The 13,472-nt window shown below is 40.9% G+C and overlaps 1 protein-coding gene across 4 annotated transcripts; it reads left to right on the top strand.

Moving 5' to 3' along the window:
* The first annotated feature begins 2,039 nt into the window (after positions 1-2,039).
* Positions 2,040-7,596, top strand: LOC140973718 (ubiquitin domain-containing protein DSK2b-like). Of its 4 annotated transcripts, none has more exons than XR_012174671.1 (8): positions 2,040-2,328; positions 3,730-4,491; positions 5,144-5,349; positions 5,437-5,550; positions 6,074-6,145; positions 6,976-7,004; positions 7,136-7,225; positions 7,312-7,424. XR_012174671.1 is itself a non-coding variant. In XM_073436718.1 (8 exons), exons 1-8 carry the CDS (start codon positions 2,112-2,114, stop codon positions 7,458-7,460), a joined length of 1,623 nt encoding a protein of 540 aa, XP_073292819.1. In that variant the 5' UTR covers positions 2,040-2,111; the 3' UTR covers positions 7,461-7,596. The 4 variants fall into 4 exon arrangements, 3 of the variants coding, with proteins under 3 accessions (XP_073292819.1, XP_073292820.1, XP_073292821.1); XM_073436718.1 differs by having other exon boundaries at positions 6,090-6,145; positions 7,312-7,596; XM_073436719.1 differs by having other exon boundaries at positions 5,219-5,349; positions 6,090-6,145; positions 7,312-7,596.
* Positions 7,597-13,472: the final 5,876 nt, after the last annotated feature.

Below are 13,472 nucleotides of genomic sequence, written 5' to 3' on the forward strand. Positions count from 1 at the left end.
ATTTGGTCGACCAAACAATTGTTGGTCGATCAAATTGCTTTGGTCTTTGACTAAAGCTGGTCGACCGATGGTCAACAAAACAATGGTCGATTCATGTTTGGGTCGACGTCGAACTTTTCTTCTTAAAATAAATGTATATATGTAATCAAATTTAATGATGTATTTATACTTAAAACACAAGGACATTTAAGTAAATTGAGTTATGGATCTTTTTTTTAAATATTTCAGAATGCACTCCCTTCTCCCCAAATTTCCCTTTTTTCAACGGTGTATTTCTATTCCTTTTCCTTGCAATCTACACAGGGGGCCGATTAAAAAAAAAGAGATTGAAACATAAAAGATTTAAAAATTAAGGACTCTGACTTTTTTTTAAAAAAAAGAAGGAGTTGACTCTTGATTATTACATTAACTGTAATTAAAATCTTTAACTTAATTAATTTTCTTTTTCTTTTTCTTCTCGGTCGACACAAAATTTATTTTGAGAAAAAATATCAATTCACCCAGAAAAAATAGTCGACCAAAATTAAGTTAATTTTCTTGGTTTCTTGGTCGACCAAACATTTTCTTGGTCGACCAAACCATCTTCTTGGTCAACCAACATAATTTTGGTTGACCAAAAAGAAATTGTATGTTTTTTTTTTGTTATTTTTATTATTAATTTTTGTCTATTCTAAGTATCTTATTCTCTTAATTTTTGTTGAATTTTGTAGGATATACCTTTGGGTCGACCCAAAAGCAAAGCAACAAGGGTCGACCAAAAAAAACAAGGTCTACTTTGTGTCGACCTAGCTAAATATGTGATTCATATGTTAAAACATGTAATATTATATAACATAATTGTGAAATTGTGATTCATATGTTAAAAACATGTACATAATTGTGATTCATATATTAAAACATGTAACATAGTTGTGAAATTGTGATTCATATGTTAAAACAACATGTAACATAATTGGTTGTGAAATTATGATTCATATGTTAAAACATGTAACATAGTTGTGAAATTGTAATTCATATATTAAAACATGTAACATAGTTGTGAAATTGTGATTCATATGTTAAAACACACATGTAACATAGTTGGTTATAAAATTGTGATTCATATGTTAAAACATGTAACATAGTTGTGAAATTGTGATTCATATGTTAAAACATATAACATAATTGTGAAATTGTGATTCATATGTTAAAACATGTAAAATAGTTGTGAGATTGTGATTCATATGTTAAAACAACATGTAACATAGTTGGTTGTGAAATTGTGATTCGTATGTTAAAACATATAACATAATTGTGGCTCATATGTCAAAACACATGTAACATAGTTGTGAAATTGTGACTCATATATAATAACATGTAACATAATAATGTAACATTATAGAACATACTTGTGAAATTATATGATTCGTATGTTAAAAAACATGCAACATTGATCAAAATTATGTAATTATCCGTCAAAATTAAATAATTATCGACCATATTTATCAAATATATGGATTAGAAAAAAAGTCGACACAAAAACAACCTTGATGGTGGTCAACCACCTCCAAGCAATTGCTTGAAGTGGTCGACCAAGACCACTTCCAAGCAAAGCAATTGGTCGACCAAGACCAAAATTTTGGTCTTGGTCTCTCTTGGTCTTGGTCGACCAAGACCAAGTTGCTTGGAAGTGGTCGACCAAAACCACTTTCAAGCAATTTCAAGATTTTGGTCGATCAAGACAAAAAATTTGTGTTCTTGGTCGACAAAAATTTTGGTCGATTTTTAAGTGTGGGTTGATTTTTTTTTTTCAAGTAAATTGACAAATCTCAATAAATCGAAATAAATGTGAAAGATAAATTGTCTTGAGAAGAAGTCGACGGAAAAAGATTCAGATTTGGAGTCGACTGAAATGAGAATGAATGCAATATTAAAAGTTTTTAAATCAAATTTAATAATATATTTATGTTTAAACATAAAGATATTTATGTAAATTGACTTATTATCTTCTTTTTAAATAGATAACGTTTGGATCCCTTTTCACTGCATTTCCCCTACAGAGGATGTGATTTAGGAAAAAACTAGGGTTAAAGAGCTTTCTTTTGTTGATTCAATTTGACGAAAATAATTCAATGGGCGAGTCGAGCGTCTGCGCCAGCGGAGGTGAAGAGGTCAATGTAAACATACGATGCTCCAACGGCACTAAGTTTTCAGTGCAAACCACTCTACAGTCCACAGTGGGGGAATTCAAAGCTGTATTAGCGCAGAACTGCGATGTGCCAGCTGAACAGCAGCGTTTGATTCACAAAGGTCGGATCTTGAAAGACGACCAAACCCTCCTCATATACGGTATAACATTCGTAATGGAGTTTTTCCGAATTTCTCTTTTTATTCAAATTTACGGAATCGTGTTGCAACAATGTGTATTTTTGGACCTTTTTTGGGTGCGACATCACGTAGAAGCAGATGAATTATACTTGTTGAATGTTTCATGTGATCTGTGTGCTTGGATGTTTCTATTTAGCTGGCCTGATTGTTGATCTTGTCATTTGAGGTGAATTTTGTGGGATAGTTTTGTGTCAAATGAATAAATTCTGGTAGAATCAGAGTTCTGAATAATGGATGGTTGAAGCATTTGTCTTTAATTGCATAAATTTGCGACGGATGAATGGCACTGGCATTTACTCTGATTTGTCCTTCTTTGAAAGCCTTATTTTATGAAAGTTGAACATTAGCCAGTGGAGATTGCATTTGGAAAGCACCAGGGTTTTGTCTGGTAAAAGAGAAAAATATGTATCCAGATATGACAAGCAAATTTTTGGCATTATTAGACCGCCACATATGGCTTATGAAATATGATTCATCTTTTTGCTCCAAAAGCATGTTCTATCTCTAGAATGTCTCATCAGTTGGATGCCTGCACGTTACACACTTTTGACCTACTTGTTGGCCATATCCAGGAGAAAGTTGTGTAGGCATGTTAACAGTACTGGGCATTTTTCTGTTCTATAGAAACTTCCAACTCCCAACTCTGCTACTGAGAATTTATAATTTGTTTTCATGTAGTTCTGCAAAAATCGAGTATGCGGGAAACATTTATTTACCATTGATTCTGTTAAGTTTAATTTGTTCATTTTATCTTTCACATATGTTGTTGGATGATAGATTATCTATTATGTATGCATGCAATGACTACGAAAAGGGTCATGTGTTGCAAAATTCGGATGAAGAATGGGTACATGGTAAATTCATAGCCTACTTCATGAAAAAGGGCTTTTCCTTTGTATGTAGTGTATAATCACAGGGGGTAGCGAGGGTATGATTGTTAATGATTTACGCTCTCCAATTATATGGTATCTTGATTTGTTGGATACTTGCAAATAGGGTATTTCATTTCTTTGTCAAATTAGGAATTGTTAAGAATGACTAAAGATTATTGCTTTTTGTGTTGTGGGGGCAAGTGCTGTTGATATTGATAAGCAATTAATGAGCATCACCTGTTGATGTATGATTTTGATGCATGGTTAATGAGCACTTCTGTTTTTTTTTTTTTTTGTAAACTTGTCTTAATTGTCTAATTTATGTTTCTGTTGATAGAATTAAACTACGTGTGTATATACTTTGGAAATAAAACTTAGAGTTGTTACATCCTTGGTTGCTCTTGGGTAATCCGGCGACCATCCTCTTGCTCATATCCTTGATCTCTCCATTCATTTTGATTATTGTTGGTCTATTTCATGTCATGAATAGGTTTGCAGGCTGATCACACAGTTCATATGGTTCGTGGTTCTGCACCATCTGCAGCACCAAACTCTGCTGCTCCAGCTGCTTCTGAGAGCACCAACAGTACTGCTGGTGTTCCACCTGCTCCCAGTAGTAGGAGCTCTGGGATTGCTGATGCAGGTGCTACGTTCTTCCCCGGGGTTGATCTGGGGGCACTTAGTGGCTCTGGGGTGTCTAGATTATTTGGAACTGGACTCCCTGAGTTTGAACAGGTGCAGCAACAACTTACTCAGAACCCTAACATGATGAGAGAGATAATTAACTCCCCTGCAATTCAAAGCCTGATGAACAACCCTGAAATAATGCGCAGCTTAATCATGAGTAACCCTCAAATGCGTGAGATCATTGACCGGAATCCTGAACTTGCTCATATTCTGAACGATCCCGGAGTCCTTAGACAAACCCTGGAAGCAGCACGGAATCCTGAGTTAGTGCGTGAGATGATGCGGAACACTGACAGGGCCATGAGTAACATTGAAGCTTCTCCCGAAGGATTTAATATGCTTAGACGCATGTATGAGAATGTCCAAGAACCCTTCTTGAATGCAACAACAATGGATGCTGGCGCTGGCGCTGATGTAGGATCAAACCCATTTGCTGCCCTCTTGCGGAATCAGGATGCCACTCAAACCAGAGAAGTATCTAATTCTGCAAACACCGAAACTGAAATGGCCTCGGGAACCACGGTCCCGAATGTAAATCCACTTCCCAACCCGTGGAGTAATTCCGGTAAGATGAGAACCTTTTTTTTGTGTGAATATTATGTTAAGTGATCTGTTTTGCATCAAAGTTCCTGTGACTTCTAATTTCTAGGCAGAATTAAGGGCAGATTTAGGCGAAGCCAGTATTTAGCTCAGTTGTACTATAATTTTGTTTTGGTAAGGTACTGCCATAGCCTTGTGTTGAGTGCAGCTGACCTAAGCATGACGTTATTGCTAGTTAGCATTTTATATCTAATTTGTTTTTCTTCATTTTTGGTTCTGGGTCTGGATAACCTGGAGTAATGGTGGTTCTTGTTCTTTTTTCATTATTCAATGAGCTTGGTTTTTCCTTCATCTCATTCCTACCAAATCTGTACTAATTTTTTTTTCTGCAGTTTGAATTCAGTTCTCAACTGCTGTGGTGTGCTTAATGGTTTTATTGATACAACATTTATTTATGTTTTCCTCGCATTTCAACTTTCTTGCTTCACATCCTCTTTTGGTTAGGACGAGTTTCTTTGACCATTCTTTCTTCAGGGTTTAGAAATTTGTCGATGGATACTCCTGTTAATCTTATTAGGGTCCAAGTCATTTGTACCCTATCGCTTTTTTGTTTCTTGTCTTGTTTCCATGTATCAGTAATGGGCACTATATATGAGCTGCTGAATGTGATATTTTAGGAAATTCTCAGACAAATAATACTCCAAGATCTAATCCAACTGATGATGCGAGACTACCATCTATTCCTGGGTTAGGAGGGCTCGGTGTTCCTGAATTGGAGCGAATGGGCATGCCAGATTCCTCAGCATTCGGTCGGTTATTGCAGAACCCAGCCATGGCACAGATGATGCAGAGTTTTCTTTCTAATCCTCAATACTTGGATCAAGTACTTACTACTGCCACAGTTCTGTATGAATTGATAAGTTAGCCTGCTGTAGATTTAAAACATCCTGTAATTACAACCTGATTGCAGATCCTGAACTTAAATCCTCAACTTCGCTCTGTACTTGATGTGAACCCTCAGTTAAGAGAAATGATGCAAAACCCTGAAATTGTACGCGAACTGACCTCACCTGAAACGATGCAGGCATGTCTCGATTGACCTTTATTGGCCTTTTCTTCACTTGGGTTTTCTTTTTTCGTTTTCACCTTTGTTAGCCGAAATATTCATGTTCAGACTTCAGATGTCTGAAAATTTGATGAGTGAGGAGTTTTCCATATGAAAAAATATGTTGTGAATGGTTTTTTATGGCTTGCAGGTGTATGATAAATTATTTAAGTGTTACATAATTTTTGTAGAACATTCAGGAAAGTATACATTCACTATTGCTATCATTTTATTGATGTACTTACTACTTAGTAAGGTTATTGATAGTTTTATCAACATGAATCAAATTGTTTCATGAAAATGCTTTGACAATTCAGGACTAAATCACTGTCTAACCAAATAGTTTTTACAAAATTAGTATTTATTGCATCTTGTGCCAATTATTGGTATTTCAGTGTTTATTTATTTCCAACACCTTCTTGACAAGATATGTCGATGTGTATTGATACAGATGAGTTTCAGTGAAGGATGTAAGACTGTTGTCATTTTCTCTTCTTACCAGACATTTTTTTTGCCAGCAAATGATGGCTTTTCAGCAACAACTCTCTCAACTTAGTCGGCGGCAATCAACCCCGTGAGTAGAAAACAGTGATTTTGAGCTTTTTTGGCAAAATTTTTTAAATAATTGATTGTTGGATCCAATTATCTACTTCAATGTTTATTGGCATGCGAGTCCTTTTACATGTTATTATCATTCAGACGTATCATGCAACTTATGTCTGTCGTCCTTGATTGAACCTGATAACCTTTTTTCCTCTAGTAATTCTGTGTAATAGATAATGGAGTTCCCTGGTTTTTTTGGCCCTTGCTAAAAGCATTAGTCTCGTTTCAATACCCACAGAGATGTAATTTAAACACCTGCGCATGAGTTATCTAATATTATGTGAAGATCAATCTTCATGGTTCATTTTGATACAAGTTCCGTGTCGGTTAACAAACCTGATGTATTTCTCCATCATTGATATTACTTGCAAGATTTATATATTCAGGTTTAGATCGGTTGCTGATTGACCTTCAACTAATTGTTGAGGGATGGCCATGTAGTGAGGTGCCATCATTGATTAGATTGTGACATTTTTTTAGCTTCTGATTTTGTCTAACGTTGATTTTATCTTGGTTTGAAACATTGATGCAAAGATTATTTCCAAAATTTATCCGAAATCAACTTGTGGAGGTTTTGTCTAACGTTGATTTTATCTTGGTTTGAAACATTGATACAAAGTTTATTTCCAGAATTTATCTGATATCAACTTGTGGGGGTGCCTTTGTCCTCGTACACAAACCCTTTCTTTTTTTGTTTATGCTCTTGTCTAACATATTACTTTTAGCATTTTTATTGAAGTGTATATTAATTCCTACTTTCTGTAGTATTTTCTTAAAACTTACGTGTTCTTTTTTTCTCAGGGGAGGTGTTTACACTGATCAAGGTAGAGGTATGAAGCAATATAAACTGTAAATCCTACAATTGTGTGAACGTTGTCAATAGCTGATAGGTACTTGTATATTCATATGTACATTTGTTCCCATGCAACTGTAGTCTTCCTGTGCGTGTTTGTGAATGCAGGCATTGAAAATAATATGGGTTTAGACATGCTGATGAACATGTTTGGTGGTCTGGGAGCTGGTAGTTTGACTGCTTCAAATGGGCCTGATGGTTAAAACTCTCATCTTACCTTTTTTTGACTGATGCACGGTTTCTTTTTATCGCAACTTAACATTGAAATTTGCTTTCTCCTGTAGTTCCTCCGGAGCAACTGTATTCAACACAGCTGTCACAGCTGCAAGAGATGGGTTTTTTTGACACTGAAGAGAATATCAGAGCACTGCGCGCTACATCAGGAAATGTTCACGCTGCTGTGGAACGACTTTTGGGGAATCCTGGTCGATAGTGTTGCGACAGTGTTATGTATATTTTTGTTCTTGGGCCTTGGCACTGGCGATTGTAAGAGTAAATGTTACGGCAGATGTCAAATTATATCAGACCACTTTGGGTTTTGAGACATGAGAATAATAACAATTTACTTGTGTGCTGGAAGTACCATACACCATACTTAAACTTGGAATACACATCTTTCTAATGGTGAATTTTTCAAAAAGTTTGTGCTGTTGGTATATATTTTTTATTAGTTGTGCCAAATAGACTCGTCTGGCAAAAACAAGTACACGATACAATCTGGAACTCCGGCGAAATTATTACATACGAGATACGTTTAGAACAATTTTCATGAATCAAATCTGATTTTAATTTTGAGGTCAACGATTTCTTGGATTGTCGAAATTATTATACATGTGCCATTGACACATGCTGCTGCAAATTAAGCATGTTGCATCGGCAGTAATAAACACAAATCTGTTTTGTTGAATATTATTTGTCATTCGTAGGACAGGCTCATGGTCGTACTAATTCACGTTAACAAGCGTAAAATATGACATAATCAATTTTTATTTTAACTTTAATATGATGTATTAACCTATTCCGGAAAATGTTGTAATTTTTGTCCCATGATATCCATATAAAACAAGAATTGCGCGCGCACACACATTTCACCTTATTTAATTATGTGTAATTACTTGTGTATAGAGTTGTCAAACGGGCCGTCCTGTCCGGTCATCAAACGGGGCGGGCCGGATCGCCAATCTGACGGGTTGGAAAAATCTCAACCAGCGCCAGATTACGGGTTAGACGAACCAGCCCGCCAAAAATTTAAAAAAATATAAAAATATAAAAAACAACACTAATACTTGATATTTCAAACAAAAATACTAGCATTGTTACACATTAACAAATATAAATATCATAAGCAAACAAATCATATACGATTTTGATGTCAACGATTATATTTTGTATAAAAAATCATATAATCAGATAATGTGTGATACTCACGGGAAATTTAGGGTCCGATCCTGGCGAGGGTCACTAATCCAGACGCAGGTTTGAAATTGTCCTGAGCCTGAAATCACAAAGAAGGCCGTTAGAAGGGGGCCAGTAGGGTGTCCTGGCGTAGCCCCTCCGACGCTCAAGTCAGAGACTGAGGATATATGGGGGAGCAGCTAAGGGTGCTGCTGAAAACAATATAGTGAATGAATAATCATACGCTCAAACCTGGTATTTATAGGAGAATATCTGGGCTGCTCATGGGTCTTTCACCTGTGGGCCCTAGAGATGGGCCGGGAGTTTGGGCCTAGAGATGGGCCCATCCATGGGGTATCACCAGTCTCCCCCTCCCGAGTCGAACTGAATCGTAGGTTCAAAGTTCGATTAATTGTGTTGTTCTTGGTCTATCAGCGACGTGGACGTACCGTGCTAGAAAAATTTATTTTGTTTGCCGTTTAACGAACAATGTTCACCGCTGNCACACAAACGCCCAGCGCTCGCCCAGCCGCGCAGACCCCTTGCCACGAGCTCGCCCAGCGCTCGCCCCGGTCGTGCGCACGCCCTGCCACCAGCCTCGACAGCGCCCATCGCCTGCCGAGCACTCGCCCGAGTGCCGCACAGCCAGCTCGCCCCACGCCGTGCTAGCACGCTCGCCCATCGCCTGCCGAGCACTCGCCCAGCGCGCTCGGCTCTTGCTGCTCGCCCCTCATCCTCTCGCCACGCTCGCCCCACGCCGCGCTAGCACGCTCGCCCAAGCGCGCCACGCCCTCCCAAGCGCCCCTCCATCTCCTGCTCGCCCGGCGCACCACACCACGCCCGCCCGAGCACACGCCATCTCCTGCTCGCCCGGCGCACCACACCTCTGCCAAGCGCTCGCCCGGCGCACCACGCCCTCTCCTGCCCCCTGCCACGCTCGCCCCCGAGCACCCAGCAGCACGCCCCAGTGCCTTGCCAGCCCACCGAGCGCACGCTCGCCCACGAGCCCCCAGCCAGCACACCTTTCTGCACTGCTTTACTTTCCGTAAGATTATGCGACTTTTGCAATGTTTACACTTGGTTATTTCATTTCGCCCACTTTTGGCATGTATGAAACTCGTTTTATGCAACCTTGAGTATTTTGCATTTGAATTTGCTGCTTCTCACGAATTTATCTTTGATGTTATTAAACCACAAGGGCTAATAAAATATCCAACTCTCATTCTCTTCTAGTAGGCATACCTTAAGCAAGCAAGTAAAAATTCGACGCCCTCACCCTCTAGCTCCTTGGCTAGGCGATGTTCTAACAGGAAAATAAAAATTCAACGCCTCCACCCTCTACCTCCTCTGCTAGGTGACACCTTAGCAGGAAAATAAAAATTCAACACCTCCACCCTCTAACTCCTCTGCTTAGCAGGAAAGTAAAAATTCCACACCGCATCCTCTAACTCCTCTGCTAGGCGATGCCTTAGCAGGAAAATAAGATTCAACACCTCCACCCTCTACCTCCTCTACTAGGTGACACCTTAGCAGGAAAGTAAAAAATGAACACCCCATCCTCTAACTCCTCTGCTAGGCGATGTCTTAGCAGGAAAATTTAATTTTTCTCCTGCACGCTGCTCTTCTACTAGGCGGTGCCTTAGTAGGAAAATTAAATTTTTCTCCTGCACTCTACTCATCTACTAGACGATGCCTTAGTAGGAAAATAAGATTCAACACCTCCACCCTCTAACTCCTCTACTAGGTGACACCTTAGCAGGAAAGTAAAAAATGCACACCCCATCCTCTAACTCCTCTGCTAGGCGATGCCTTACCAGGAAAATAAAAATTCAACCCCTCCACCCTCTAACTCCTCTACTAGGTGACACCTTAGCAGGAAAGTAAAAAATGCACACCCCATCCTCTAACTCCTCTGCTAGGCGATGCCTTACCAAGAAAATAAAAATTCAACCCCTCCACCCTCTATCTCCTCTACTAGGCGATGCCTTAGTAGGAAAATTAAATTTTTCTCCTGCACTCTACTCATCTACTAGACGATGCCGTAGTAGGAAAATAAGATTCAACACCTCCACCCTCTAGCTCCTCTGCTAGGTGACACCTTAGCAGGAAAGTAAGATTCAACACCCCCACCCTCTAACTCCTCTGCTAGGTGACACCTCAGCAGGAAAGTAAAAATTCCACACCCCATCCTCTAACTCATCTGCTAGGCGATGCTTTAGCATGAAAATAAAAATTCAACCCCTCCACCCTCTAACTCCTCTACTAGGCGATGCCTTAGTAGGAAAATAAAATTTAATTCTCCTCCTCCACTCTGCTCCTCTGCTAGGCGATGCCTTAGCAGGAAAATAAAATTTCTCTCCCCCCACCTCTGCTTTTCTGCTAGGCGATGCCTTAGCAGGAAAAATCAAGCTTCAACCTTCCCACCCCTGACTCCTCTACTAGGATCATCCTAAGTAGGTAAAATTTAATTCATATCATCCTCATAATACAACATCCACGAACTTAATATAAAAACTCGGCTTTATTAAATTTCAACTGATAACGTAAGACAAATTCAGAAACGAAATACACCAAAGATAAAGTCGAGATTAATATTCTCTAAGGTGGTAAGCGTTCCCGGGCCTCTTTAGAGACTTACCCAGCGCATTCTCCAACTTTCCTCTCTGCTCCTCTTGTACCTCCACATGACAAAGTTACCCACTTAGAAGCTTCTCCGAATGACTCTACAACTGTAAGACTGAGCTTAAGCTTCCATGCGAATGCTCGCGACCTCTCTTTTCTTCTTCCTTCACGATTCTTTCATAACACCGACGCGCGACCTTCTGGTCCCCGCACAAGACTCCAACCCCCTTCCCCACAGGAAACTTCAGCTTCTGATGATATATGGACGCTACTACTCTGAAATCCTTTAGGACTGGTCGCCCCAGAATTCCATTGTAAGCGGATGGGGTGTCCACCACGGTAAATGTCATCATCTTTGTTATACGCAGAGGTTCGTGTCCCAGAGATAGAGGGATGAACATCTGACCCAAAGGCAGGATGGCGTGTTCTGCAAACCCATACAGCGGGGTGGAGACCGGCTCAAACTCAAATCCCTCCACCTTCATTTGATCCAACGTGCTTTTGAACAAGACGTTCACGGAGCTTCCATTATCAATAAATATCCTCGCCACATCATAATTGGCAATTGTGGCCGTTACCACCAAGGCATCGTTATGTGGAGTCACAACACCTCGGAGGTCTTCCGGCCCAACGCTGAGGGCGGGGTCTTGTGGTAAGTCTGCACCCCTAGATATCTCAAAGTTCTCCAGCCTTCTCCCACGTGCTTTCCGAGCTCGCCCCGAGTCTCCATCAGTAGCACCCCCCGAGATCATATGAATCATTCCTCTCGTAGGGTGGTTATCCTCATTCATTCCCCTCTCGGTTCGACGGGCTCCTGAGGGACATCTTGACATCGACCTTCCCCTCTCTGCTCCCCAATGCTCTGATTTATCCATGGAGGGCCTTGACCACGCCTAGGGGACGAGCTAGACCTCTGTCGACTCCTGGATGAGGATCCTTCTCGTTTATCCCGCGAAGGCAATCTAGCATTGCACTCAACCCTTTGCGACTTCTCCCACTTCCCCTCGGACTCCCTCACTTCCATCACCTTGTCCCGACTCCCATCCAGAGGAACATGGGATGAGAATTGTCCTCTGCCCCTAGCCTTATCATCCTCCCTCTCGGCCGCGCCTCTCTTCCTACTTCCTCTTTCCGCTCCCTCAACTCTACTTCTCCCAGGTCGCTGCTCCATCCTCTTATGCCGTTGGGCATCTTCGAGATTTACATATTTTTCCGCCCGAGATAACAGATCATCATAACTTGATGGAGGTTTCTTCACTAACGATTTAAAGAACTCTCCTCCTCTAAGTCCCTGGGTAAAGGCACTTATCATGATGTCAGGAGTGGCCGCTGGTATCTCCAACGCTGCGTTGTTGAAACGCTGGACAAACTCTCGCAAAGTTTCAGCTTCTTGTTGTTTCACCACAAACAGGCTCAAATAGTTTTTTTGGTGTTTTTTGCTGCTAGCGAATCTGTGCAAGAAAGCAGCGGAAAAATCCTCGAAAGATCGTATGGAGTTGGGCTGCAAGGTGTTAAACCATTGCTGGGCTGACCTCACCAACGTGCCCAGAAACACCCTGCACTTGACCCCATCTGAATATTGATATAACAGGGCCGCATTCTCAAACCTCCCCAAGTGTTCCTCGGGATCAGTATGTCCATCGTACTCACCCACATTCGACTGTCGAAAATTTGGAGGAAGTCCTTATTCTAAAATGGCTAGTGAAAAAGGACTTCCTCTCTTGGGTGCCGGCGCTCTACTTCCCAACTGCTGCCTCAACATCTGTATTTCCTTCCACATTTCTCCCATCTCACTAATCTCCCCCCTTTGGTGGGGCTGTGGCTCTTCAACCCTGCTCTGGTGGCCCTCAGCATCTTCCTCACGCTCCTGACGGGCTGCCTGTTCCTCTACAAACACAGACTCTTGATTCCTTTTCATGGCCTCATCCACTGTCCGGGCGATAAATTGGCCCAGTTGTTCCAGGGTCAAGTTCCTCACGTTCTCATTAGGACGGGTTTGTTCGACCCTTGTCTCGTGAAGGGGCTGCTCGGCTCTTGTTNTGCTGCTGAAAACAATATAGTGAATGAATAATCATACGCTCAAACCTGGTATTTATAGGAGAATATCTGGGCTGCTCATGGGTCTNCTTGCCTACCATCTCTACGTCTCAACTCAAGATTTCCCACAGACGGCGCCAAGTGATACTCACGGGAAATTTAGGGTCCGATCCCGGCGAGGGTCACTAATCCAGACGCAGGTTTGAAATTGTCCTGAGCCTGAAATCACAAAGAAGGCCGTTAGAAGGGGGCCAGGAGGGTGTCCTGGCGTAGCCCCTCCGACGCTCAAGTCAGAGACTGAGGATATATGGGGGAGCAGCTAAGGGTGCTGCTGAAAACAATATAGTGAATGAATAATCATACGCTCAAACCTGGTATTTATAGGAGAATA

The sequence above is a fragment of the Primulina huaijiensis genome, chromosome 3, assembly GCF_012295235.1.
Source record: "Primulina huaijiensis isolate GDHJ02 chromosome 3, ASM1229523v2, whole genome shotgun sequence".
Lineage (NCBI taxonomy): Eukaryota > Viridiplantae > Streptophyta > Magnoliopsida > Lamiales > Gesneriaceae > Primulina > Primulina huaijiensis.

What these genes read in the sequence shown, in the direction of transcription:
- LOC140973718 (XM_073436718.1), top strand. Translation starts at nt 2,112, where the DNA reads ATGGGCGAGTCGAGCGTCTGCGCCAGCGGAGGTGAAGAGGTCAATGTA. An exon ending in ATCCTCAATACTTGGATCAA is followed by an intron (nt 5,350 to 5,436) that starts GTACTTACTACT and finishes ACCTGATTGCAG; the next exon opens with ATCCTGAACTTAAATCCTCA. An exon ending in AGTCGGCGGCAATCAACCCC is followed by an intron (nt 6,146 to 6,975) that starts GTGAGTAGAAAA and finishes TTTTTTTCTCAG; the next exon opens with GGGAGGTGTTTACACTGATC.